The 27,983-nt window shown below is 39.9% G+C and overlaps 5 protein-coding genes across 6 annotated transcripts in view; 2 read left to right on the forward strand and 3 right to left on the reverse strand.

Annotated features, from left to right (window-relative positions):
* LOC125770927 (Down syndrome cell adhesion molecule-like protein Dscam2) overlaps window positions 1–27,983 on the forward strand; it is a 369,720-nt gene that overhangs the window by 322,985 nt on the left and 18,752 nt on the right. The gene's annotated exons all lie outside the window — the stretch shown is intronic.
* LOC125770980 (ficolin-2-like) lies at window positions 1,290–3,198 on the reverse strand. Its single transcript, XM_049441144.1, has 2 exons — window positions 2,089–3,198; window positions 1,290–1,987 (listed from the first exon to the last, which is right to left on the reverse strand). The coding sequence occupies exons 1-2, from the start codon at window positions 3,051–3,053 to the stop codon at window positions 1,855–1,857; spliced, it is 1,098 nt and encodes a 365-aa protein (XP_049297101.1). The 5' UTR covers window positions 3,054–3,198; the 3' UTR covers window positions 1,290–1,854.
* Window positions 3,970–5,104, reverse strand: LOC125771013 (ryncolin-1-like). The gene is made up of 2 exons (XM_049441187.1): window positions 4,241–5,104; window positions 3,970–4,156 (listed from the first exon to the last, which is right to left on the reverse strand). Exons 1-2 carry the CDS (start codon window positions 4,846–4,848, stop codon window positions 4,027–4,029), a joined length of 738 nt encoding a protein of 245 aa, XP_049297144.1. The 5' UTR covers window positions 4,849–5,104; the 3' UTR covers window positions 3,970–4,026.
* Window positions 5,836–17,228, reverse strand: LOC125771006 (ryncolin-1-like). The gene is made up of 3 exons (XM_049441180.1): window positions 16,667–17,228; window positions 16,077–16,580; window positions 5,836–6,125 (listed from the first exon to the last, which is right to left on the reverse strand). The coding sequence occupies exons 1-3, from the start codon at window positions 16,804–16,806 to the stop codon at window positions 5,996–5,998; spliced, it is 774 nt and encodes a 257-aa protein (XP_049297137.1). The 5' UTR covers window positions 16,807–17,228; the 3' UTR covers window positions 5,836–5,995.
* On the forward strand, window positions 18,447–19,825 carry LOC125771019 (60S ribosomal protein L15). Of its 2 annotated transcripts, none has more exons than XM_049441195.1 (3): window positions 18,447–18,576; window positions 18,849–19,182; window positions 19,422–19,825. In XM_049441195.1, the coding sequence occupies exons 2-3, from the start codon at window positions 18,874–18,876 to the stop codon at window positions 19,725–19,727; spliced, it is 615 nt and encodes a 204-aa protein (XP_049297152.1). In that variant the 5' UTR covers window positions 18,447–18,576; window positions 18,849–18,873; the 3' UTR covers window positions 19,728–19,825. The 2 variants fall into 2 exon arrangements, with proteins under 2 accessions (XP_049297152.1, XP_049297153.1); XM_049441196.1 differs by lacking the exon at window positions 18,447–18,576 and adding an exon at window positions 18,583–18,719.

The raw sequence follows: 27,983 nt of genomic DNA on the forward strand, positions 1-27,983 counted from the left end.
CTTGGTGCAAAAATGAGCGAGAGATTGGCAAATTTATAGATTTTTTAATTTTTTTTATTATTTTTTATTTGTTTTTAATTTAAAGCATGATTTGAGTGAAAAGAAACTTATTGCAACAATTTCGCATTAAAAAATAGCAAATTTTTTTTTTTCTAAATTGCTCAAAATAATGGTAAGGGGTACCCCTTATGAAATTTTGAGGTGGAAAATTTTTCTTTTTATTTTTTTGTAATTTTTAATTCTTTTCTTCTTTTAAAGCATTATTTGAGTGAAAAGAAACCTATTGCAACAAACTCCAAAAAAAATGCCTCAATTTATAAATTTTGCGAAATTATTAAAAAAAAAGCCTAAGGCTATTATAGCCTTAGGAGAATGGCATATTTATAGAAACTTCTGAGACATCTATACAGACATCTGCCATCTATCGACCACAGGTTAAAGATTAGCGATCCGTTGGACACCGACCGAGTTATAGCCAAAACTTGGTGCAAAAATGAGGAAAATTTGACATTTTCACAAACAGGGTATGGAACTTGGTTCTTCGAATAACTTCCGACACAGACATCTGAGAGCATGGCCGTCCAAGAAGAAAATGTAGTCATTGGTGCCATCTATTGACCACAAGTTAAAGATTGGTGATTTGTTGGATACCGACCAAGTTATAGGCAAAACTTGGTGCAAAAATGAGCCTTAGGAGATTTTTGAGTTGAAATTTTTTTAAAGATTTGTTTTTATTTTTTATACTTTTTTTAATTTAAAGCATTATTTGAGTTAAAATAAACTTATTTCAATAGCCATTTTTGGAGGTCCTTTCTGCCAATCCTCGGAGACCCTAAAACTCGTTGGTTGCGACGACCCGGGGGAGGATAGGAGGATTGTTTGTCACCTTATAACGGGGCCGGGACCCTACAACCGACGCAAGAAAATAACTGAAGAGGATATAGTATGCCCTTGCTGTTATAACAAGCATTACTATATGTACGAAACATAAAACAATAGGAAGATGTTAGATTTCTAAAGCAAATATGTACTCTTATCATATCTATACAAATTAAAAATAAATCGCAAATAAGGTTGTTTGATGATGAGATCGTAGATATTGTGCTAAGGATTGTAGAAAGAGCTAGCATTAAAGAGAAAACGATCGGAGATTAATCACTAACCACGAATTCTTACACTCTTGTGTTCATCTTCAGACCACGATCTACGGAGCTTGGAAACGATTAGACAACAAAACTGCTGTTGTGTCATCGGAAGCTAGGATAATACTTTTGTTGAAGAAAATAACTGAAGAGGATATAGTATGCCCTTGCTGTTATAACAAGCATTACTATATGTACGAAACATAAAACAATAGGAAGATGTTAGATTTCTAAAGCGAATATGTACTCTTATCATATCTATACAAATTAAAAATAAATCGCAAATAAGGTTGTTTGATGATGAGATCGTAGATATTGTGCTAAGGATTGTGGAAAGAGCTAGCATTAAAGAGAAAACGATCGGAGATTAATCACTAACCACGAATTCTTACACTCTTGTGTTCATCTTCAGACCACGATCTACGGAGCTTGGAAACGATTAGACAACAAAACTGCTGTTGTGTCATCGGAAGCTAGGATAATACTTTTGTTGAAGTCGCAAAAGTTTAAACAAAATTTCAAACGTAGACATATCAAAAACCATTGTGATATTTCAATAATGAATCGATTCAAAGTAGAGGAGATTTTAAATGTTTTCAATCTCAGTTTATTTGAACACATATTTCCCCCAGCTCAAATAGTATTTAAAAAAAATTGGTGACAATATTCCAACTTAAAAAATAAGATTTACTAGTATTTTTAAAACTACTTTTCAATTCGCTGTTGTAGGTCTTATCATCATTTTCGATGATTTCAATGCATAACGATGCCCTCGGAACGTCTGCCACACCATTCCTGAGGCATATTCCTTTGTTTCACCTCGCAAGTACTTGCCGTTTAGATTGCTGTAAGCATAAAGAAATCGTAATATTATACAGAAATAATAAATTATAATTAAATAACCGTTTGGAAATGGTATAAAGCTTCTTTATACTCTTATGCGTACCTTTTGTGGCAAGCCCTATACCACCATGCTCCTGCGTAAGATACTGCACACTTATCATTCCACGTGTCATTATCAGAATCAAACGTAGAAAATTTCATATCTTTCGCATTGTCCATGGAGTCACCCGCCGTACCCGAATATCCGCTTAGTTTCGTGATCGCATACTTTTGATTTTCGTTGCCTATCTCGAACTGATCGTATTTAGCGATCGTCTTATTGCCATCGAAATCTTCCAGCAGCACTACTAACTCATGCTGACCCGACACTGTCAACTGATGAATACGATCCAAACCCAACCAGAACTCACCGTCGAAATTACCAAACCCTTTCTTGTACTCTTGCCAACTCCGATAGAAATTTGTCGATCCGTCGAAGCGATTTTGAATTACAATCCATCCTCCGGATTCGTATTCTTGATCACAATACACGGTTATCGGTTCTTTGAAGGGTTTTTCCGGTTGGATGATGTACACTCCAGAAGCGGGAAAAGGGATCTTATTGCAAGACGTGTACTTGCTGCTGCGTTGTTCCTTCACGAATGGCACGATCGATCCATTGAAACATCGGTGAGAAAGATATTCCCTCAATTGATCGCTCGTTACCAACAGCTTCTGTTCGGCGATAACATTGGTAAGATCACTTTTTATTACGGTGAGATTTTGTCCAACGTGTCTCCCATTTAATTCTAATTGGTTCACAGTTTCTCCCGTCTGCTGTGCAATCCAGGCCAGATTTTCAACGGTTTTAATAAGATTATCAATTTTCGCACTTAAAATCGTAATCTTTTCCTCCGTCTCAAGACGGGTTTCGATCAGCTGCTGCTCCAACAGTTGCATTTTCGCCATTACCATTTCAAAGGCGAATCCGCTTGAAGAAGCACATGTAATTGAGGAACTCAACTCACAGCGTACATCCAAAACGCCATAAAACAAAGCTAACGTTAACAAAAGTTTCACATTCGACATGTTGGTAGCTAAAGCAATGGTATGCAACTGTCCGAACGGTGTCGAAAGCGTGTTGATTATGTACGCTGAACAAACTCACTGGAAGGAAAAAAAAGTTCAAATGAGATAAGTGCATATTTTTGAATGTACGTTCTACACTATGAGACGATGTTTCTAAACGAACGAAACATAAGACAAACAAACATTCTTATGAAACGAAATTATAAGAATATAAAATTGTTTATCGGGTTTCTCACCAGTTTTAAGAAATTATTTTCTTTTGTCATTTCTTATTGTGTATTTAATTATTTAAAGTTCAATATGATCTAAATAAACAAAAACGTGTATTCAAAGAAAATGTTGCAATATAAATTCTCTAATAAAACTACCAGCTCATGTGAAACCGACACTGACCATTGGTATTCATTCAGAAGTTTGTTACCAGATTCCCATACCAATTCTTATACTCCCGCCAACTTTGATAAACGTTTATGATTTTGACTTTGCTAATGTTATGTTCACCTTAGCCTGTTGGCACATGCTGATTGGTTCTTATCAGCTCTATGATGTTATTCATGTTTTATGGTTTGTTTTTGTTTGAAAAAAATGAACAGCCGAACCTATCTATCTTTTTTGTGTACTTATACAATCATACATTACTTGTTATCTTGTTATGTCTACTTTATTCTAAGAAAAGAATGCCTTTACTGAGCAAATAATTTGGCAATTTACTGTTTACCTTGAGTTGGTTTAAACAACCAAATAGAACATATTTAACAATCAAATTAGATACCTCTTGCCCTACGCAATAACTAATAGTAAGATTTAAATTAAATTTTGAAACTGGGCGTATATTAAAGCGTATATTATATTAACACATATATTAAAGTATGAAATTGAATGTTTACACACTCAGTTTAATCAATGTTTAAAAAATAAATTGTTTATTTTTTGTACATCTTCATTTTGTTTCAGCTTTTGTAGTAGCTCCAGCTTAAGCAACTTTGGGTCTTATCATCATTTTTGCTGATTTCAGTGAATAGTTAAATCCACGGAATGTTCTCCATACCATCCCGGTGGCATATTCTGCCGTCACTCCATGCAAGTACTTGCCGTTAAGATTGCTGCCAAGTGTTAAAATCATACGAAAACGAATGATATTTGTATTTTAGTGTTTTACACTACAGATGTAAAAGAAGAATAATTACCTATTATGACAACTCGCGTACCACCATGCACCAGTGTGATATATTGCGCAGCTTTCCTTCGATGTATCGTTATCCGAATCGATGGTAGAAAACTTCATTCCTTTCGACATTGCTAACGAATCACCGGCCGTGCCCGAATATCCATCCACTTTGGTAAGATTGTATGTTTGGCTCTCGTCACCAATTTCAAAATGATCATATCGAGCAAACTTTTTCCCCCCTTCGAAATCTTCCAGAAGGACTACCAGCTCATGTGGACGTGAAACTGTCAGATGATAAATGCGATCCAAACCCAACCAGAATTCCCCATCCAGATTTCCAAATCCATTTTTGTACTCTTGCCAGTTGCGATAGAAGTTCGTCGATCCGTCAAAGCGATGTTGAATCACAATCCATCCTCCGGATTCGTAGTCTTGATCGCACAGTACGCTCATCGGTTCTTTGAAAGGTTTTTCTGGTTGAATCTTATACACACCAGACACGGAGACCTTGCTGCAGGAACTGTACACTGTCGTATTGCATTGTAGCTGGTAACAATGTTCAACATTTTGAGCTATGAGTTGCTCACAGCAAACAAATAAAACTACTAGCAAAGACTTTCGGAACATTATGTCACAATGAACAATGTATGTTACAGAATGCTCTTATGATAAAGTACAGCTTCTTTATATATCCATCTTCACGGCGGTACTTTTCGTTTCATTTTTAATGTAAAGAAGAAGATGCATTAATGATAAGATAACGTTATCTGTGAGCATATTTGTTAATAGCTGGCATGGTAAATCTAGTTTCATCCCGAAAAATACTAATCAGCATATGTCAACAATAGTATACGCGTGCGACAATCCACGTGGCGGATGTAACGGTATGCGGAAGACCCCACGGGGAAGTAGTTAGAGGCTCCAGAAATGATCCTACCCTTCTTACAGTCCTTTCAAAATTTGCTTCCATGTGATCGGTCATAGAGGCCCAGTTCAAAATAAACCTCACCAGTGCGACCATCGTTATGCGACAATCCCACACGATTAACGGAACAGATGTGGTTCGTGCGTGAGCCTTCGGTTACACCCGTTAGTTACCGATAGATGGAGCTAATGCTTCAATGCTTTGAGTGGTCGACGTAGCATTGTTGTACTATCGGTAGGAGATCAATTGAAATGATCGCCCAAGATCCACCTGATCACTGATCACTCAATCTTGAGTGGGCATGTTATGATAATGTTTGGAGTCACACTTGACAACCTCGTGACTCAAATGCTCCATAAAACATAACCGCGCAAGGCATACCGTAACGATCAGCGAATTCCGGGCTAAACGCTAATGCACTCGAGGTAGGGCCGGAGCTAGCTTCGGAGCGATAGGCATGCAATCGTACGTTAGGAGTCTTGTATGTGATATGACTACAGAAAGATGCCTGATGGCATGAGGGCGATCGTGCTCACTCAATTTTGGCTTGCGCGTCGATAATTTCGAATGGATTATGATAAACGTACGTAGCAAGTGTGTAACTGTTATACGGAGGGCCTTAAAAGGGTGGAATAACCTGATGTAACTAATAGGTATTCTAGTACAACTAACGGGTTCCGTCTTTCGTGAATAAAACCATAAAGAAAGCACAGTTTTTTGCATTTCAATTATGCATTAATATATACTCATTAATCGGTTTACCGGTAAACAAATTACAGTTTTACTTCGTTGATACATTTACTCAATTTTTATGGTATATTGCCTTTTTTCATATTGTTGATTAATGAATTAAGCGTTCATTGGCCTTATCATCATTTTTGAAACTTTTAGTGAATAGTGATCCCCTCGAAAATAGAACCATATCATTCCAGTTGCATATTCTTTCGTTACTCCGCGAAGATATTTTCCATTAAGATTACTGTAAAGAGAATTCAAATGGTAATTCTGAAACTATAGTTATGTCTCAACATCAAGAACACCACCACACAATATAAACGCGTTGCGTAGTACATGACAATGCGTGTCATGTAAGAGCGACGCATCGATGCATGTAAGAGCGTCGCATCGAAGCGGTCGCTCTCTTCTGTTCGAACCATCAGCCAATAAACAAGCTTTGCAAGCCCGACTCATTATTGGCGCAGCCGGTAGGATTTAGCTAGTGGAAAACAGGTAAAAACAGTGCAAAAAAAGATTTCAGTTCAATTCACATTAAATTCAGTGAAACAGTGAATCTTTGTGTAAGTGTACCCGGAATCCGCGTGTGTTTTAAATAGTGCGTGATTTCATCTCCGAGTGATCTTCAAAGCTCGGGTGACTTGTGGTGCCGCCGCCCTGTAACCACGTGCTTTCTAAAGAATCTTTTATGTGTGGTCATTGACCTAAGGACGAAAGTTAAGGTGTTTCGCGTTGGAAATAGATCTTTGCGCACTACTAGATAGACGCAAAATCTGTACAAAAAAAATTATTTTTTTGTTATTCAACACGAACACATTTTTTTTTGCAGGCTGATTGCAGAACAGAGAGCGTTCGAGCGTATTTTTTTTCTCGAAACAGATTTGTGCGCACTACCAGATAGACGCAAAATCTTAAATACAGTGCTTCTTGTTAGTTTGCGTTTTGTTTTCGCTTTGAAATTTCATGAGTGACCTTCCTGAAATTTTATTTGCTAGGCGTGATCCCGTAAGCGAGGAAGAATACAGTGGAAGTGTAAACTCTCTTGACTCAGGCGACTTAGCGCATATTCCGATAGCGAATTTTGATCTCGATCTAGGAGCAATGTCCCTTGAAGAATCACAACCGCAGACACAAGCGGCAAATGATGTGTTATCGCAATTGATATCACAGGTTAGCAGATTAACCGAAAATATTCAACTAGTGTCTGCTAGACAGGAATCGTACGAGGTTATGTTACAAAGGTTATCGAACCCTGTAAGCACGTGTTCTCAACAAACGCTTACGGTGCCTGTTCAACCGTCACATATAAATGGTGATGTTTTTCGTATTCCTGACCCGATTAAATCAATTCCTGCCTATGATGGCAGTCGCAAGCAATTGCAATCTTGGATAACAGTGGTCGAAGATACACTAAAAATATTTGAGAATGTCGTTAGTAGCCAGGTGTACGGAATTTACGTACAATCAATTTTGAACAAAATTGTCGGAAATGCTAAAGATGCGCTCTGTCTTGCAGGGAATCCATTGCATTTCGATGATGTAAAAAAAGTGCTTATAGAAGCTTTTGGAGATCGTCAAGAGCTTGCCACCTATAAAGCTCAGCTTTGGTCTAACAAACAAAGCGATGAAATGACCATTCACGCGTACCATAAAAAGACAAAGGATATTATGCATAATATTAAAACAATTGCTAGGCAAAACAATTTATATAGTGAGCATTGGATGGCGATTTCTAAATTTATAGACGAAGATGTGTTAGCTGCATTCATCGCCGGGCTCAAACATCCGTATTTTGGCTACGCCCAAGCAGCAAAACCGGATAATCTTGAGAGTGCATATGCATTCCTTTGTAAATTTACAGCAAATGAGAAAATTTCCTCTCATCTAACCCAGACAAAATATCAAAAACCAAGTGCGAGTAAAATACACAGTTTTTCAACAAATGCAGACACAAAAAAATTATACTCAGAGTCGCGGGGCACAGGCCAAATACATTCTCAAATTAAGCCAATAGAAGGAAATCGATATAAAGCTCCGACCGAGAAAATGGACGTTGATCCGACTGTTAGAAGTAGATTAACAATCAATAAAAATGTTGTCAACAATAATGAAATACCTTCACATGAAGCCGATGTTTCAGAAGGCGAAGAAACAGAAATTTTGGCAAATTTTTGGGAAATCTCAAAGGCAACCAATCCAACTTAGACTACCTCCCGTACATAAACTGTATAAATTCAAAATCAGGTGACAGTTTAAAACTTTTAATCGACACTGGCTCAAATAAGAATATTCTTAGACCAGGTATACTTCCGGATCATTTATGTATTCCAATAAAGAACACGTGTGTAAAGAACATAACTGGCGAGCATCGTGTCCATAATAAGGGTCATATTAATTTACTCGGTTTTGGAATACCAAAACAAACATACTACTTAGTAAATTTTCACGATTTTTTCGACGGAATTCTTGGTTCCAATTTTTTTGCACAAAATAAGACCATAATTGATTATAAAAAAGAAGTTATTATTATAAACGAAATTATTTTCCCGTTCATTAAATACTATCCATCGAAAAAAGTATTTAATCATTTCATTACAATTAATACACAAAAAGATGGAGATTGGTTAGTTCCATGTTTTCAAACTCTTTACAAAGATTGCATTATTAAACCAGGTTTATATAGAGCAGAAAACGGCAAATCAACCATAAATATTCTCAGTTTTCACCAAAAACACCCAAACGATATGAGAACGTTTGATTTAAAAGTAAACAATTTCGAAACAATTAAACCTATTACTATACGGAATTGTGAAGGATTAGATAAAAAAAATATTGAATCATTAATCCGACTAGAACATCTTTCACAAGAAGAAAAAGAAAAGTTACTTCACACAATTATTCAAAACTCTCAAGTGCTACTTAAAGAAGGCGAGAAGCTTTCTTCCACTAGTGTTATAAAGCACAAAATAGTTACTAAAGATAACGAACCAACGTATTCAAAATCATACAGATTTCCTCAACATTTTAAAGCAGATGTAGAGAAACAAATTCAGGAAATGTTAGACAATGAAATTATCGTCCACTCTAACAGTCCATATTCGTCACCAATTTGGGTGGTACCTAAAAAAACAGACGCCTCAGGGAGAAAAAAGATTAGAGTCGTTATAGACTATCGAAAACTTAACGAGAAGATAGTAAGCGATCGTTTTCCTATTCCACAAATTGAAGAGATCCTCGATAATTTAGGAAAGTCAACATACTTCACTACTTTAGATTTGAAATCTGGCTTCCATCAGATCCAAATGGATCCAGCATATCAGGAAAAAACAGCTTTTTCGACAGGACAGGGGCATTTTGAATTTACCAGAATGCCATTCGGCCTAAAAAATGCACCTGCTACTTTCCAAAGAATGATGAACCATATTCTAACTGGCCTCATTGGATCTATTTGTTTCGTTTATTTAGACGATATTATTGTGACTGGCGATAATCTATCTTCACATTTGGAAAATTTAGATAGAGTTCTTAAACGATTAGCAAACTTTAATTTGAAAATTCAGCTGGACAAGTGCGAATTCCTTAAAAGAGAAACTCATTTTCTAGGCCATATTATAAGTTCAGATGGTGTCAAACCAAATCCCGAAATAATAGAAAAAATCTCAAATTGGAAATTACCAACAACGCAAAAAGAACTTAAACAATTTTTAGGGTTAACTGGATATTATCGAAGATTCATACGAGATTATGCAAAAATCACTAAACCCCTATCCAACTGTCTAAAGAAAGATTCCATTATTAACATTGAAAATGAACTGTATCTTAAAGCGTTTCAAGAACTAAAAGAAATTATTATCTCAGATCAAGTGTTAGCATACCCCAACTTCAATTTACCATTCATCCTGACAACTGATGCAAGCAAACCATTAGAACGGATACACATGGATATTTACATCATAAACCATACAAGCTTCTTGTCCTTAATCGATTCATTTACGAAACATTTGCAAATGTTACACATAAAAAATAAGAACATTATTCAGGTACAAAGAAAGCTATCGCAATATTTTGCACAATATGGTGTACCCAACGAAATAATAACGGATCACGAAACAACATTTCGATCAGTACAATTGAAAAATTATTTAGGATCATTAGGTGTGGCATTGAAATACGCTTCATGTTCGGAATCTAATGGGCAGATAGAAAAAACGCATTGCACCATCACTGAAATTTATAACACAAACAAACACAAACACGAAGGCTGTGACGTAAAATCAAAAATAAGGATTGCAGTAGCGTTATACAACGATACAATTCATTCAGCCACAAAGTATACCCCTAATGAACTAATGTTCAATCAAACAAACCACCACAACCCAGCTCAAATACTAGAAACAGCAAACCAACTGTTTAGCGATGCGAAACAAAACTTAGAAATAGCTACAAAACGGCAATTATACAAAAACGATCAAAGAGAAAATCCGCCTATTGTAAATGAAGCTACAAATGTGTTTGTAAAACCAAACATCAGGACAAAAACGCAAGCAAGAGCAAACAAAACAACAGCTAATAACGTTAAGGACAGAACTTTTGAAAATAATAGAGGAGTAAAACGTCACAAAAATAAGATTAAGCGACTGAAAAGGTAAAGAACTCGAATAGCTCGGAATTATGGAATCTTCTCAGGATAAATTGAAATTAATACAAATAATTTTTGCTAGGTTTAAATTGTTAGGGACTATGCAGGGCTAGTATTAAGTATAACTATTATAACGTAATTTGAAAAAAAAAATGAACTAAAATGAATGTAATCATAAGGTATTTGCATAGCCGCACCACATCAGACGAGGACGTCTTCACACTGTTGTGATCCAGCCTGGCCGAGCCTTATTATACCAGTTGCTCGCCGTTGACAGCTAAGCTGTCAACGTGTCGATGTAGTCGTGCAAGGAGGGCTCGGCAGGTCAACGGTCCTTCGGCGTCGAAGGGAGAATTCGGAATGGCGCAATCGGAGCCCAAGCGATCGGTCGTGTACGCAAGTTTTATCCACGTTTTAAGTAAAATATAAGTTCTTGTTTGTAACCCGCGTTGTAATTCGTCCCTTATAATATCACACGCGTTCACGGACATAAAACTGGCGACGAGAAAAAAAAAACCGAACTATTTTGTGATAAACATTTTAATGTGCATATTTTATCTCGTGAACGTCCATCGTGTTTGTTAAACGAAAATTCCGCGCCCACCGACCAAAAAGCGAAAGATGAGCACCAACGATAACGGTGCATCTGATGCGAGCGAAGACGATGCGCGGAGATCATCATTGACGCGCACCGGCCCCTTTGGTCCATCTCATCTTTTCGTTCCTCCGACGCAAGGCCCACCGCCGCCATCGCAGTATAGCGGAGCGTCATCGTTTCAGCAGCCGGGATCGTTAACCCAAAACCCGGAAAGTGCAGTGATGTATCAGATGTTGCAGTTAATGCAACAACAGATGTCCCAGCAGCAGCAAATGATGTCGCAGATGATGCAAATACGGCCGACGCAGTGTAATCCGGAATCCTCGCATCAACAGCAGCCTTTTACCCCGCAACAGCCCGAGCTTATTATGGAATCCTTGGCGCGTAGTTTGACGGAGTTTCGGTACGAGGTTGAATCCAGCGCAACGTTTGAAACGTGGTATGCACGTCACGAGGATTTATTCAAACAGGACGCCTCCCGACTCGACGATGCGGCTAAGGTTCGGCTGTTACTCCGGAAGCTGGGCACAGTGGAGCATTTACGATACTCTAACTACATATTGCCTCGTTGTCCGCGAGATGTATCGTTCGAGGAGACCGTAGATATTTTAAAATCACTTTTCGGCAGCGAGGAATCAACCGTGAGCAAGCGATACAATTGTATGCAATTGACTAAAACGCGCTCAGAAGACATCCTTGCATTCATCTGTCGCGTGAACCGTTCATGTGTTGATTTTAATTTTTCAGCGATGACCGAGCATCAATTTAAATGCCTGATATTGGTGTGTGGGTTGAAAGACGAAGCTGATGCCGAAATCCGAACAAGACTGCTCGCACGTGTCGAGGAGCGAAATGACGTCACGCTAGATGATTTGGCAGCCGTATGCCGCCGCCTAAAGCATGTAAAAGGGGATAGCGTGATGATCGGTACGAAAACAAACGAACAGGTCCTAGCAGTACACAAAGGTAGCATGAAAACGAAGCCAAGTGCGTTGCCTCGAACTGACCGAACCGCTACGCACCAACACAAACCTTCGCAATACAAGCCAAATGAATCAACGTCATCTGCTAAGCCAACAAGGCCCTGTTGGTTATGCGGTGAACCACACTGGGTGAGAGAGTGCTCATACGGCTCTCACAAATGCAAAGATTGTGGAAAATGTGGGCATCGCGAAGGTTACTGCAATACCTCAAGACGCAGAAAAAGGTTCGGTAATTTTAAAAAGCGCGCTTCGGTAGCTACACGTTTTGTGACGGTTAATGTTTGCAAGGTCAACCAACGGCGAAAATTCATCGGCATAAGGATTTGCGGAAAGGATGTGCGTTTGCAGCTAGATACGGCATCCGATATCACCGTTATAAGTCGCCCGTTGTGGCAACTTTTAGGTCAGCCTTCATTAGCTCCAGCGAGTGTTTCCGCAAAAACAGCGTCCGGTGATGCGCTTCAGCTGGATGGGGAATTTGAAACAGAAATCATGGTTGCAGGGAAAAGCTTGAATGCTACCGTTCGGGTGACACCGGCCGATCTCAAGCTTTTTGGCGCTGATATGATCGAACTTTTCGATCTCGGTTCTATCCCTATGGATGTTTTTTGCAACATGCTAGGATCCAGTCCTTTCGTAAAGGATCTTGAAGCAAAATTCCCAGCGGTTTTCAAAGGTGCAGGGCGCTGCACCAAGACACGAGTTAAACTGCAGCTGAAGGAAGGCGTTCGTCCGGTATTTTGCAATAAACGACCAGTCGCGTATGCAATGATTGGTACGGTCAACGAGGAACTAGATAGGCTGGAGAAAATGAATGTCATCACCCCTGTTGATCATGCGGAATGGGCAGCACCTATCGTGGTTGTCCGGAAGGCCAATGGAAAAATTCGAATCTGCGGAGATTATTCGACAGGTTTGAATTCCGCGCTCCAATCGCATGAGTATCCACTCCCATTGCCCGATGACATTTTCGCTAAGTTGGCGCAATGTAAATGGTTTAGCAAAATAGACCTTTCCGATGCCTTCCTGCAGGTCGAGATCGACGAACAGTATCGACCTTTGTTAACCATAAACACGCATCGTGGGTTGTATTACTACAACCGCCTTCCTCCCGGCATCAAAGTAGCCCCAGCCGCGTTCCAGCAGATAATGGACGCGATGCTTTCAGGACTTCAAGGAACCTCGGGCTACATGGACGACGTCGTGGTCGGAGGCAAAACGGAAGAAGAACACGATGACAATTTGGACAAACTATTCCGCCGCCTTCAGGAGTATGGGTTTACCGTCCGAGCTGATAAATGCTCATTAAAGCTGAAGGAAATAAATTACCTCGGACACGTAATTGATCGTAATGGTCTTAGGCCAAACCCTGCTAAAATAGAGGCTATAACCAATCTTCCTCCTCCCACCGATATAAGCGGCGTGCGATCCTTCTTGGGTGCTATAAATTATTATGGCAAGTTTGTCCCTAAAATGCGAGAACTAAGATATCCGCTGGATAACTTGTTAAAAGACGGAAACAAGTTTGATTGGAATCAGCAGTGCGCAAAGGCTTTCCAAGCGTTTAAGAGAATTTTGTCATCGGATCTTCTTCTCACGCATTATGATCCTAATGCGGATATCATCGTAGCAGCCGACGCTTCATCGATCGGATTGGGTGCCACCATTTCGCACAGATTTCCGGATGGCACAACTAAAGTCGTACAGCATGCTTCACGAGCGCTAACCAAAGCCGAAGAAAAATACAGTCAGATAGATCGAGAAGGGTTAGCCATCATCTTTGCCGTAACGAAGTTCCACAAGATGCTGTACGGTCGACCGTTTCGCCTTCAAACCGATCACCGACCGCTGCTACGAATTTTCGGTTCCAAGAAAGGCATTCCAGTGTACACCGCAAATCGGCTGCAACGCTTCGCGCTGACGTTGCAGTTGTACGATTTCACCATCGAATATGTACCCACCGGCGATTTTGGGAATGCTGACATACTGTCCAGGCTGATCAGGAATCATGCAAAGCCTGAACCCGAATATGTCATAGCCAGCCTCGAATTGGAAAATGATGTAAGATCTGTTGTGGTGAATGCTATTTACTCATTTCCTCTTACTTTCAGAGATGTCGAGCAACACACACAGACTGATCCCTTACTGCGCAAGGTACAAAAATATATTCGTGAAGGCTGGCCGCGCAATGAGTCATACGGAACAGACCTATCGGGTTTCTACAACAGAAAAGAAGCTTTGTCTAGTGTAGGAGGCTGTATTCTTTTTAGGGAGAGAGTGGTCATCCCTGAGAAGCTACGCTTGCGATGTCTAAACCAACTCCACCAAGGGCATCCAGGAATCCAGCGTATGAAAGCGTTAGCACGCAGCTATATATATTGGCCTGCGTTGGATAGCGATATAGCAGACCGCGTAGCCAGCTGCTCGTCCTGTATGGCAGCTGCTAAATCACCTCCCCTCGTCGAGTCACAGCCATGGCCGAAACCGTCAAAAGCATGGGAGCGTGTACATATCGACTACGCCGGACCACTGGACGGTTACTATTTTCTAATCGTTGTTGATGCATTCTCTAAGTGGCCGGAAATCGTGAAGACGTCATCTACTACCGCAACTGCTACCATTTCGATCCTGAGAAACATTTTCGCACGTTTCGGTATGCCGCACAAGTTAATCAGCGATAATGGGACGCAATTCACTAGCGAAGCGTTTAGTGAATTTTGCATACACAGCGGCATAGAGCATGTTACTACGGCCCCATTTCATCCACAGTCGAACGGGCAAGCAGAGAGATTCGTGGATACCTTTAAGCGTGCCCTACGGAAAATTAGATCAGATACGATTTCTCTTGACGAAGCACAGGAAATCTTTCTTCTATCATATCGATCGACACCGCATCCTGGCCTTGACGGGCGTACGCCGGCCGACATACTGCTTGGTCGAAACATCAGAACAACTTTAGAGTTGCTAAGACCGCCGTCATCGTCAGACGTGAAAGAGCCATACTACGGAAGAAAATTTACACGCGGTGATCCTGTTTTCGCCAAAATGTTCTGCCGGAATCGATGGAAGTGGATTGCCGGTAAGATTGCTAGAAGAATCGGCAACGTTATGTACGAGATCGAGAGTGAAAACGGGCAAATGCATAGACGGCACATTAACCAGCTTCGCAAACGTTTAATTAGTGGCCAACGTCTCGATACCTATTCGGCTGATAACCATCTACCGTTGGACTTCCTAGTAGGCAGTTCACACGACGTAAATTCCTCTCCTGATCATCAACGGGCATCGCCTGACGAGGTGCCTTCGGCAGAACCGCTGATATCGTCGCAGCCTCACTCCATTGTCAGTCCGGAGCCAACCTCATCCCGGACCATCCGTGATCGACCGCCGATTCATTCACCACGCCGATCTTCTAGGCTTAGAAGATTCCCGCGTAGGTTCGACGCGTATCGGCTTTATTAAAGAGGGGGAGATGTTGTGATCCAGCCTGGCCGAGCCTTATTATACCAGTTGCTCGCCGTTGACAGCTAAGCTGTCAACGTGTCGATGTAGTCGTGCAAGGAGGGCTCGGCAGGTCAACGGTCCTTCGGCGTCGAAGGGAGAATTCGGAATGGCGCAATCGGAGCCCAAGCGATCGGTCGTGTACGCAAGTTTTATCCACGTTTTAAGTAAAATATAAGTTCTTGTTTGTAACCCGCGTTGTAATTCGTCCCTTATAATATCACACGCGTTCACGGACATAAAACACACTTACCCCCGGAGGAGTTATGTCTCAACATCAAGAACACCACCACACAATATAAACGCGTTGCGTAGTACATGACAATGCGTGTCATGTAAGAGCGACGCATCGATGCATGTAAGAGCGTCGCATCGAAGCGGTCGCTCTCTTCTGTTCGAACCATCAGCCAATAAACAAGCTTTGCAAGCCCGACTCATTATTCTATATCACCAAAACATCGATTAGTAACGTACCTGTGGTGGCAACTGCGGTACCACCAAGCGCCACTACCTTTGACCGCACAGTTTCCACTTGACCAAAAATCATTATCCGAATCAAATGTGGTAAATTTCATACCATTTTGATTAACCAACGAATCGTTAAACGTTCCACAATGTGCGCCAAGCTTTTTCAATTCATACTTTTCGTTCTCGTCTCCGATCTCGAACAGATTGTATCTGGCGAATGCCTTTTTACCCTCAAAATCTTCCAGTAGTATTGCTAACTCATGTGGTCGTGAAACGGTCAACTGGTGAATACGATCCAGACCCAACCAGAACTCTCCTTCCAGATTTCCAAATCCATTCTTGTACTCTTGCCAGCTGCGATAGAAGTTCGTCGATCCGTCAAAGCGATGTTGAATCACGATCCATCCTCCTCTATCGTACTCCTGATCGCACAGCACGCTCATCGGTTCCTTGAAGGGTTTTTCCGGTTGAATGGTGTAAATTCCCGAATAGGGAACTTCGGCGCAGGATCTGTAGACATCGTCATGAACGTTGCAAGAATGATTTTCTACACGTTGCAGAAATATGATTTCCATCTTACTGTCCAAACCACTTACCTTTTAACCGTTTCTTCTCCTACTAGAAGTTTCAATTTGGTCATGATCGCTCGGCAATCGCAACCACCAGTTAAATCACATTGTATACCGACGACCGTACAACATAGGGTTAATGCAAACAGAAGGTTGATTTTGAACATGTTAACAACACTGCACAAAACTATACCAATGGCCCTGGCAGCCAAATGTTGACCTTTTTATATCCATCAGTCGTGAGAGAAAGTTTCCAATTTATCTTTTGAACTACAGACGCTGTTAAGATGTTAGTGGGCGTCATGCCTTGCATTCCATTATGTGATGCTGTTTCGTTGAACAATGGTCACCAAATTGATGCAATACATACACACATTAAAGCTACATTTGATAAGTTTCCCAGACATTTTGGATTTTACACCGATTGCATTATCTTGCTATTAGTCATTGCTCGCCCAAAACAAAATTTGTTTAGAACAGACAACGTAGGAGCAGGCAAATGCAAAAAAAATCGCGTAACCAAAAATAAAACCACAATTTTTGCAAAAGAGCGTTCTGTAGTCTTTCTTGTACGGTTTTCGGTTGGAGCTGCTCCAATAAATTGCTTTTCTGCCATTACGCAATATTTGAGGCCCCAAAAATTGGTTGAATAATTGATCAGAGCTGATCATCTTATAAATCAAATTTTCGATTATCATTTTGTGAATGTTATCCAAGCAAACTGATAATGATTCGTTGTATTGCATTTTTTTAGCAAGCGATCATGCCTGATCTATAAAACGACTATTTTTGCTGGATGCAAAGAACGATGCATTAATGAAAAGAAGGTGGTAGACAATGTAAGATTAAAATTTTAATATGTGCATTCATATACTCTACTGATGGATATTCAGCGCTTGTACTGTCTATTCATTAGGATTAAGTTAATCAATTTGTTCATTTGGCAAGTTAATTAATTTTAATTTAATTAAGCCCAAACGCTGGGCATGGGAGTGTGTCCTAAAACCGTGAATTTTCTGACAAAACTAAAATGCCAAAAACGTGTAAATAAAGGCAAAGAAAGCAAAAAGCAAAGGGCGGGGGCAAAGGGGGCGGTCCGGTGGTGCATGTGATAAACGGCGCCAGTCCACACGGCCGGACCGGGTTCAAATCCCATCCGGACCGTTCCCCCGTAGCAAGGACTGACTATCCGGCTACGTGGTAAAATAAGTCTAGTAAGCCAGAAATGGCCGGCGTGACCTGTTAGGTCGTTAAGCCAAGAAGAAGAAGAAAGCAAAAACAATACATCTTGAGGTTGTGGTGCCACAAAAGTAGGAAAGGACTAATAATTTCAATTTAAGTGTTAAGAATAACTATTCATTAGGCGATTACAGGTCGTCAAAAGAGAAGCTGTAGTTTCCTTTTCAAATAAAAAATGTTAGCAGCTTGCACAAAATTATAGAAATATTGCTTTATTTACCTCACTTTATTATTCCTGTTATTGCTGTTATTTCGGTGAACGAGACAATCTCAGTAAGTAAAACTTTAGCCTTTTTTAATTTCTAGCGAGGGCTAGTTTGTCATGCTGTAAGTTAATAACGATTTTTATTGTTGGCCCTTGCAAAATTCAAACTATTTCCAACAGATGGCGCTGCCATCGGAAAGATGATTTTCATGAATTCAATATTTTGGCAGAGCTGAAAATTTTTTTATTATTTTGAACTTTTTGTGTTATTGATACCACTGCAAAATTAATTGTAAAAAATCGCTCGAAAATACGAAATAAAATCTCACATTTTGGTGGAAGCTCCGAGATTCCGATATAAATTATACGCTCTTCAACCATGAGTCATAAACGTCGATGCGAATGTCACGTGTCATGGTAAAATACAAGCTGCTTCCTGTCGCCGTGTTGCTGTCAGTTTTGATAATTTCTTTTTCAGCGCATTGTCCACGAGGTAGGTCGCACTTTCTGTTGTGTGAAAAAATATTCGCATTTTAATGCGATAAATAGTTTTGTATCGGTTGTTTGGCATTGAGCATACGATACTTGAGTATTAGAAAAGTGTTTTAATTCTAATTCGTGTCTTTTTTTTTGCAGGTTTGTATCTACAAATTCATCGCATCGCTTCCGGCTATGCCTGACTACCGTCCGCCGCTTGCGGCGTGCCGCGGTAGGATAGACCGATGATGTGACTTCTGATCAAAACTTGTTTGATTTCGTTGCTAGGGTCTATCCTCGATCGTTTTAAAACATGGGGGCATACAGATACGTCCAGGAGCTGTACCGCAAGAAGCAGAGCGATGTGATGCGCTATCTGCTGCGTATTCGCGTTTGGCAGTACCGTCAAATGACCAGATTCCACCGTGCGCCTCGTCCGTCCCGCCCGGACAAGGCTCGCCGGCTTGGATACAAGGCCAAGCAGGGCTTCTCCATCTTCCGTATTCGTGTCCGCCGTGGTGGCCGCAAACGTCCGGTCCCGAAGGGTTGCACGTACGGTAAACCGAAGAGCCATGGTGTCAACCAGCTCAAGCCGTACCGCTGTCTGCAGTCCGTTGCTGAGGTAAGTGCGTTAATGGCAATACTGTTGCTGGGGGTTGATTATTTGTTCAAGAGCATAATGTGAGCGCTACAATGATGATACATTCCTAACTCACAAGATGATCAAGCATCAGATGAATCGTTAATCTTCCTTGGATGTCTGAAACGTGTGCGACATAACCTCACAAAATGTTCGAGCAATGTTTTGAATGTGTCACCCGTCTCTAATGTTTGTTTACCTGTGTTTCACTACCACTATAGGAACGTGTCGGTCGCCGTCTGGGAGGTCTGCGTGTACTGAACTCGTACTGGGTGGCCCAGGATGCGGCCCACAAGTATTTCGAGGTCATTATGGTCGATCCTGCCCACAACGCCATCCGTCGTGACGCTAACGTGCACTGGATTTGTAACGCTGTGCATAAACATCGTGAGCTTCGTGGTCTCACTTCCGCTGGAAAGAGTTCGCGTGGTCTGGGCAAGGGTTACCGCTACTCTCAGACCATCGGTGGATCTCGTCGCGCCTGCTGGCGTCGTCGTAACCGTCTGCATCTGCGCCGCTACCGTTAAGCTGTATCACGCTTCCGTGTGGCAAGTTTGGTGGATATTTGCAAGGCAAGTTGTAATTTCTATCCACATAATAAAATCCATCAGATGATAACAATCAACATCTAATAGATTCGTTTCAAGCATGGTGGTTTGGAAAGAAATTTTAGTATAGTTTTGCTCGCTTTAAGATATATAATTTTGATTTATTCCAACCATGAACGTGGTCAGCAAGCTTACGAATACAATAATTTCTTTGAGGGCCATACTAGTACTTCATTCGATAGAATATCCTTTATTGTCAACAGTTTCTAGATGCCATATGAAGAGAAATATTTTCTTTATTTCACTAAAATCATTTAATTGAATGATAAAGGTAGGTAGGTTGGTGTGTGATTTACCGTTCACTAATTGTTGGTATATCTATTGTTGTCTGTAAGTCGAATATTCTAAAACCTGCTCGGTTTATTGTGTATTAATTACTCAGTGTCTAAGCTTATGTATAATTACAAACTTTTAATCATACAAATGCATCTCATATAGTGGCATAAATTTACAGCCTCTCAATAGTCCTTTTGTCACTTTTATATGCTTATAGTAGTAATAAGATTGTCGGGTGGTTTTTAAACATAATCTTCGAAAGATAGGTTTTTACTGAAAATTCTATTAATGTTAGCAACTTGTATTTTAAAATCATTCATAATGAAACAAATCTGGTAATACAGAAAGTCTAATCGTTCTAGATTGAACAGAGGAAACATATTAATCCACAATCATGCTATGCACTATAAATATTGAAGAAATTTTGAAACTGAATTGTTTTATATAAAAACAGAATTTGATAAGCTTCTGTTAAATTCTCTTCTGCAGCATATTTCAAAAAATGCAACATACCCAATCCGTTTATCCTGATGAACCACATTGGCCCGGAGTAACTCATTCCCCAACGGAACAGTTCATTTTCTGGCGATCAGTAAAATGAACGCATTGCAATATTGCAACGTAAAGAAGCAACATCATCTTGGCACATGCTCAGTTGATGCTGGATATCGGTTTTAGGGGAAGCATTTCCCATCCTTCCGAATGGCAGCCGAATCGAGTCCCGGAATCGTTTCGGGAAGTGTTCTATCGTGAGCCAAAATGATAGCAACAAACGGGAATCGATGGTACGGTCGGTATCTGTCTGTTGTAGTTGCATGTTGGCATTCATGTGACGTAGAAGCATAAAGGAACGGTCACAAATTTCCATTCCAATGCTACGGGGGAACACGTAAAAAGACTCGCTCGTGGTACTTGTTTCTTGTGCCTTTTTTAAATGCCTCTCTTTGTTCTGCAATTTGATGCTAGGAGTATGTGAAATATTGTTCCTTTTTTTATTGAATCATAATTATGATATGACCAAAATATGCTGAAGTTATAATAAGCACAATTGTGCTTAAAACAAGCATTCCATTATCAAACGATTTGATGGTTGGAGTAAAATATGAAATGTAATTTCGTTGCACAGCAAATATCCAAATAATTTGCCTCTTCGCCCCAGTGCAGGGTTGTAACGTTTGGTATTCATTAAGCATGCTTAAAGATAAAACTAGACTTATCGAGTGGATGGTGAGTTTTAGGCAGCGAACGTAACATAACTGGCTCTCGCAAATCGCAGCCCCATATCGGTGCAAGAATCGTTGAAATAACAGGTGCAAAGTGAAACGAACATTTTCAGGGTTCGTTTACTTCTAATGAAAGCTTGCCGGCTTCACGAAAGCCTCGATCTCCCACGGTAATGCGAATAATCTGGCCGAGCCAGGTGGAGTGGTCGTAGAAAACAACTAACAGGAAGCATCGTTTTCTATTTCCATCGTGGCGGTGCAATCGTACAGTGGTGAATTCTTTGTTTTGTCCGTCCGTCCTGCCCGCCCCTGTGTTATCGTAATGGAATCGCTGGAGCGGTATTTTTTGTTGTTCCTGCTCCTAGTGGCCGTGAAAGCGCGATGCATGTCTATGCAGGTTTTCTTTTGCCACTGGAACAATAGGAAGCTATGGTTAGATGCGGAAAGGAGGAGAGACGAGACACACAAAGACAACGGCACGAAACCACCCATCGCGTTGTCCGCTTTCGTGTAAATGAAAATAATTTAATTGAAGCAAAATCGCTGCACTTTAATTAAATGCAAACAAGACAGTGATTGCGCTGCAGATAGTATCATCGATTCGGTGTATGCTTTTGATCATCGTCGCCGGGAATGCTTGTGCTTAATGGTTTTTTTTTTCGGGAAAGATAGCTTAAATTATTCTGAATTATGTTTTTAACCAATTCTTAAACTTGATGTACGATTTGATATGCTTGTCCCAATTATTTCTCCATCTTTGCACGATTTTTTATTTGTTTGCAATTACTAAACACGATTATTACACATAATCGTAGGTAATCAGATTACGTTACTAAGCCGTCACACGTTGTTGAATTGATATTACAAATGTAAGCTTACGACAATTTCAAATCAAATGTTATTACATTGTAACATTAATTCTTAGTGAAAAATGAAGGCAATTACAACAAAACAATGTTTACACCAATTAACTACAAAGTGTACGACAAAGTACAAGACTCGAAATGTTTAAAATTTATTAAAGAATTGTCAACTATTTTGTTTTAATTTCTCATTTCAAGAGATGTCTTTCTTCAAATTTATTTACAAATGGATAATTCAACTTTAAACCAATCTTTCTTTTTTTTTTACTTAGCGCAAGACAAAAAGATAGAAACCAACAGCTGGATCGTTTTGAAAGTTACCTAAAGGACAGTTAATTAAACCACGGAAGATGGGTGTCCTCTTACCCGAAGGATGAAAAGAACTACACAACAGTGTGTTCGGCTCGTTTTGTTTGTTATTCTTGTCTGCCGAATTCGTTGCTTCTCCATGGTTGTGATCCCTTTTTTGGAGCGAATACGGAACGAACTGCATTTAAATTTAGTAAGTTAGAGTGGTTATGAAGAGATTTTTTGTTGCGCATATTAATTTCAAGTTGTTCAAGCTAACTAGATACAAGCGAACCATGTGCAACACAAATCAAATGTTTTAATTAATTGAACTAAATACTGATGAACAAAGCTTGGAATACAAGCTCGTCCGTTCTCTTTGATCGTGTATTGTTACTGTTTACTGAAGCGTGAGCAGTAAGAAAATTGTATTACCGCACTATCAGCAATATGTCGGTCGAAAGCGGTCGTCAAATATGCAAATTCTTCAAGGTCCAATACCTTGGACGGGTTTTGTTCAAGATGCTCTTATCATGCCTATACATCGAACCGATGTTTAATTTCCATCCATGCGGAAAATATTCCGCCTTAGCTTTGATAGCACCCCGAAAAAAAAGTGCATCTCCTAAAAGATCTAAGCTAATTAATGAGCGATTGTGCGGACGTGGCGATAATTATGAAGATGACAGCTGGTGCATCTGTTAACGGATTGTACAAGGATGAAATATTCATCAAACGCATGTATTCCTGTATCAAACGCCTAATATTCATTGCTGTACGATGTTGTATTCTTCTTCTAGACTCAACGACTAGCCGGATAGTCAGTCCTTGCTACGGGGCGATCTCCAGCGGTCTGGATTTGACACCAAGTCCTGTCGTGTGGACAAGAATTTGTTTTTTTTATGTATTTATCGAAAATAATTCCTTTTTATAATAAAAGAAAAATCTAAAGTTACAAAACGTTTGAAAAACGACCGGTTTTGGCATTTAAAACAACAAGAGAGCATCCAACAAAAGAGATAGAATCAACTGACAACGGCTAGAGGAGAGAAGTGACTGAGACCTCCTCCGTTGGATGCTCTCTTGGTGTTGAAGAATCATTTTTGGATGTTTTTAACCAAATAACAAGAGAGCATCCTAGCAAAGAGGTAACATTAACAGCCGTTCGCATGCTTAATGCTTCAAATAGTGCTCCCTTTTCCGCGCGTCATCATTGATCCTAATTCGAGATCCTTCAATATTCATCGAATGGATTGAAAAAAGATGCAAGATTGTTTCCCCTACATCCGATAAGCTTACACTATCGATCGGTACTAGATCAACAACAATATGCGAGAAAAGAACAACTATACTATATTCCAGAATGAAGGTTAGAGGAGAGAAGTGAATGTTACCTTCTTCCATGGATGCTCTCTTGGTGTTGAAAAATCGTTTTAGGAAGGTTTTACCGGACGATCATAGAGAAATTTACGAAAGGAAAGCGACGAACGTTACTTTACTTATCATCCTACTAAGTAACTCACACTTTCGATCATATTGAAACAATAGAACAACAAGAGAGAGAATGTAAGATAAAAACGTGGTGCGTAAGAGGTCAGGGAGTAGCAAGCCAGATACCAGTGTGAAAAGGACTAACCTTTTAGCGCACGTAAAACTAGAAAATAGATTATACTTGCCTAAATAAAACTTCTGGGTTTCTGCTTTCTTCTCTAAAGAGGACTAACAAGGTCTTCGAAAAAATTTTGCGAATGTTTTGAGTAAAACATCTAGGGACATTGAATCATTGAGAATATATATTTAAAAAATATTTAATTTTTTATAACATGTTATCCTTATAGCTCTCAATAATAGCTAAATGATACCCTTGCATAGAGATGAAATAATGAATGGACACGTGTTCTAGATACAGAGATGGATATATTTACTAACAGATTACACAAAAACCGTTCCCCAACCAGAGTCTTTCCTACAAAATAACAGCAAAATAACAAAAATACTCATTTGAAAAGCTCTCATGTATACGTTTGATTATCCCACCGTATAACACCAGCAAAACAATTCACTCCATATTCGCCTGACTCTGGCCTCCTGGCACATCCTGGCTCGTGTATAATTTGGTACACCTCACCGAAACCGAAGGGATTAGACGGGATGTGCAATCTTGCATTTTATCATGAATTAATTAGTTTCGAAGCAGATCTCGCTGAAAGAGAGGCGCACACACACAGGCGTGTGTCGTAGTCGACGTGCCAGTGCGTTGCCAGTGCATTGGGGTACTCCTCTTAACAGGCGCGACTTCCTCATTTGGATCGTTCGTTCGCATTTCCCGGCTACCAGAGGGATAGCATTACCCGTGCTGGAGCAACAATTTAGCCACCTACGACGACGAATCGTAACGTATTTGGGCTTCGGTCGCACGGCTACACATTTCCGCCATTCGGAAATAAATAGGCATTTATATGCAAGCCTCCAAAGATTGCAACCGGTCGTCGAAAATTAATGGAAGGGATTCCGTTGCCAACCAACCAGGAGGGAGGTAATGGAAAGTTTGCAGCACCAGGGAGCATTTCCACCGGGCTTTTCATTCCTTCCGTACCAAATCGAACCAAATCCAAACCCGGATGCAAATGCCCACTGCGGCTACGCTTATGAAAGGCACACGAAGAAGTCATTTCCATCATCAGTTGATCTGCTTTTAATTATATCACTGCCAGCGATGGTATTTGCGTGAATTCGCTCTCTTCCTCTCTTTCTCTCTCTTTCTCTGCTGAGCTACACAAATTTAGTTGCAATTGTCTCCCCGTGTGTTGGAATGCGTAACGGTTCGAAAACCGATGGCAACAAGGATTTGTGCGGGATTTGCTAGAATGATTTGCTTCGACAATGTATCTTTCTAATCGTCAATCTGTGTCAATTGTTTCGCACACGTACCCCATAACGCAAAGGAATTAGCGACAACAATCAAGCGTGCCGCAATGGCCGTGAGAAGCAAAATGTGGGTCAGTTTTGTGGCATTTTACTAGCTCGGCTTCACAATGAAACATTAACCACAAAATTGATACAAAATTTTAGATTTAAGCTTTTGTACTTTTCACCAAACGTTGCATTTTTTTGTATTTAAAATTTCTACTCTAACGTACGTTATAGTCCATCTCCAGCTATTTCTCAACCAATTACAAATTCTTAACATTTTTTTTTAAATTAAAATTATACAATTTTAATATTCATAGTTCTACCAATTCAAGTCTGGGAATTCTTTACCAATAAAAAAAAATATTAGAAAAATGTTAAGCACCTTAACTAACCCCAAATTCAACTATTCCTCGCAGGTTATCAGAATATAATTAGACTCCGTAGCTCCATCGGTTACGATATTGATTTTCGTACAAAATTAATTACTTTTGCATGCCATCATTTCCAATGATTTAGTTCGAGCTCCGCTCTTAAAGTCACAATGCAAATCGGAGTAAAAAAAACTCAGTTCTGACATATTTGTTCGTTTTATATAATTTACTTTTCAAATTGCTTACACAATATTAAACGCCAAAAGTGCCTAATTTCGTTCTGACTATTATACTTGTACACCGTTAATTTAAATTAATTTATTTTGGGCGAAGAAATTACTGTCTACGTATTGATTTTATACTTCTTATTTACTTATTAGTTATTATTTTTTGTGTGTTTTTAAATGAGTTATCATTGCCTTAAAATTTCTAATTTAAATCTTCCAAGTCTCTCAAGTTTATCTTTCTAACCAAAAACAGAACTCGTCGTAAGTGAAGACAATTGAAAAGTTAATATCAATCCCTTGAAAGTTTCCAACTTTCTGTTTTATTGTAATTCATTTATCATGTTTGTAGCATTTCGTTGAAAAGTACCAGTCATGGTATCAGTTCAAAGAATATAACAAAACCATACGCCATACTTCCACTCACTAGGCACTATTCCAACTATCGCACAACTTTACAATATGCTTTCCATCAAAACCATTACGATGGTCTAGGAAATCTGGGGAAAAAGTACATCAAACGAAGCTGTCTGCTCTAGTGCGAGCGAAATGGTAATGGCCAACCCCCCCGGGGGAAGCGAACCGATTCACTCGAAGCAAACCAACCGAAACGCTGTTAGAAAAGTATGTTACGATGGTCTCCCCTTCATGTTTCGCGTCCGAGCGAATGTTGCCAAATGTAAAAGCTTCCAGTGCATGGGTTACAAATATTTGAATATTATGATGCCGTAGCACACACAAATAAATCAAAACATTTACAGATTTATGGTACCCTCGGTTGGTAGTGGGCACGATACGGTGAAGCCGTCAGCTGGAATATAGCAGCCAAAAACCGACAACCGTCAGCGCGTTTATCGCGAATGAATGTACCAAAAGGGGAGTAGAGTTGGTATATTGAAATCTATTGAGACGTTTCAAAAGACGCCAGAACGCGCATTCTCTGTACGCTTTGGAGGGTTGTCAATTTTCGAAGATTATTTTCCCCGATTTCCCGTCCAGCGTTTCCAGCCGAGCATTGCCGAGATTTAAGGAAGCTCATTGTTAGCCGGGGGGCAAAGTGTTTGAAACCCATTTCAAAGCCCGCACCAACGCTACCCCCATTCGACATCCGGTGCTTCAGCGATGGGACACTTTTTGTATCACACAAGTTTGTGGCCGCATCCAATCTTGGACGGAACAAAATGATCCGGTTAATGCTACTTTTGTTACCGCTTGGCAAGGGTTTGTTGCGCTGCGATTTCCATCCTTCGCTCCGTTGGCGACGTTTCCTTGGACGTTTCTGTGTTCCCGACAATACGTGCCCGGAAATGATTTCGAACCCAAGGCTAACCTACTGGTCGGATCTATGTTACATTTTTCCAATTGTATTGCTCAAAACCACTTTGATGTGCAAACGGATGCTTCATCCGGAGAAACCCTTACAACATCATCACAATCGAAACATAATTATCTTCATGATAAGCTTCAAAATCTTTGCTACACATGTGATATTATATTGTAAAGTGTTTTTTTTTTGGGTGGGTTTTGCTTCTTTTTATTTGTATATTTTACCTATTTCTATAGAAAACGTCTATCGCAGCAATTCGTATATTCGTCACTGTGGGCAAGATTTTATGATCACCCTTTTTTGAGGATTTTTTTTAATCTATAAAACTTCTTCTTAAGCATCGAATGTTCCTTACTGCTTAATACACTTAGAAAAAAGGTTGTCTTTAACGCTTGGATAAAGATCGTTACCGATTTCGTGTACAAACTATCACATTTATCGCCAATAAGCAATAAGCACCGATAACAGCAACTACATACACTTTTCCTTTCATTCTCTAACAATAACAATCGCCTTGTCTACACATAATCTAACCGATCACCGAGATCCCTCGTGAGTCGTGATTGTGCGTGCTTGAGTGGAATGGCAATTGAAACACGATCATTTGCCCGCCGTACAAACAAGCTGACAGATGTGAACGTTCCGGTGGCAATAAAAACGTTTTCCACGGCAATACGGTCAACACGTCCA

The sequence above is a fragment of the Anopheles funestus genome, chromosome 3RL (assembly GCF_943734845.2).
Source record: "Anopheles funestus chromosome 3RL, idAnoFuneDA-416_04, whole genome shotgun sequence".
Taxonomy (NCBI): domain Eukaryota; kingdom Metazoa; phylum Arthropoda; class Insecta; order Diptera; family Culicidae; genus Anopheles; species Anopheles funestus.

Coding starts and splice junctions, on each gene's coding strand:
- LOC125770980 (XM_049441144.1), bottom strand. CDS start 3,053: ATGTCGAATGTGAAACTTTTGTTAACGTTAGCTTTGTTTTATGGCGTT. Junction 1,988..2,088: donor TATAGGGCTTGCCACAAAAG/GTACGCATAAGA, acceptor TTATGCTTACAG/CAATCTAAACGGCAAGTACT.
- LOC125771006 (XM_049441180.1), bottom strand. CDS start 16,806: ATGTTCAAAATCAACCTTCTGTTTGCATTAACCCTATGTTGTACGGTC. Junction 16,581..16,666: donor GGAGAAGAAACGGTTAAAAG/GTAAGTGGTTTG, acceptor CGATGTCTACAG/ATCCTGCGCCGAAGTTCCCT. Junction 6,126..16,076: donor TACCGCAGTTGCCACCACAG/GTACGTTACTAA, acceptor TTCTCTTTACAG/TAATCTTAATGGAAAATATC.
- LOC125771019 (XM_049441195.1), top strand. CDS start 18,874: ATGGGGGCATACAGATACGTCCAGGAGCTGTACCGCAAGAAGCAGAGC. Junction 19,183..19,421: donor GTCTGCAGTCCGTTGCTGAG/GTAAGTGCGTTA, acceptor CTACCACTATAG/GAACGTGTCGGTCGCCGTCT.
- LOC125771013 (XM_049441187.1), bottom strand. CDS start 4,848: ATGTTCCGAAAGTCTTTGCTAGTAGTTTTATTTGTTTGCTGTGAGCAA. Junction 4,157..4,240: donor TACGCGAGTTGTCATAATAG/GTAATTATTCTT, acceptor AACACTTGGCAG/CAATCTTAACGGCAAGTACT.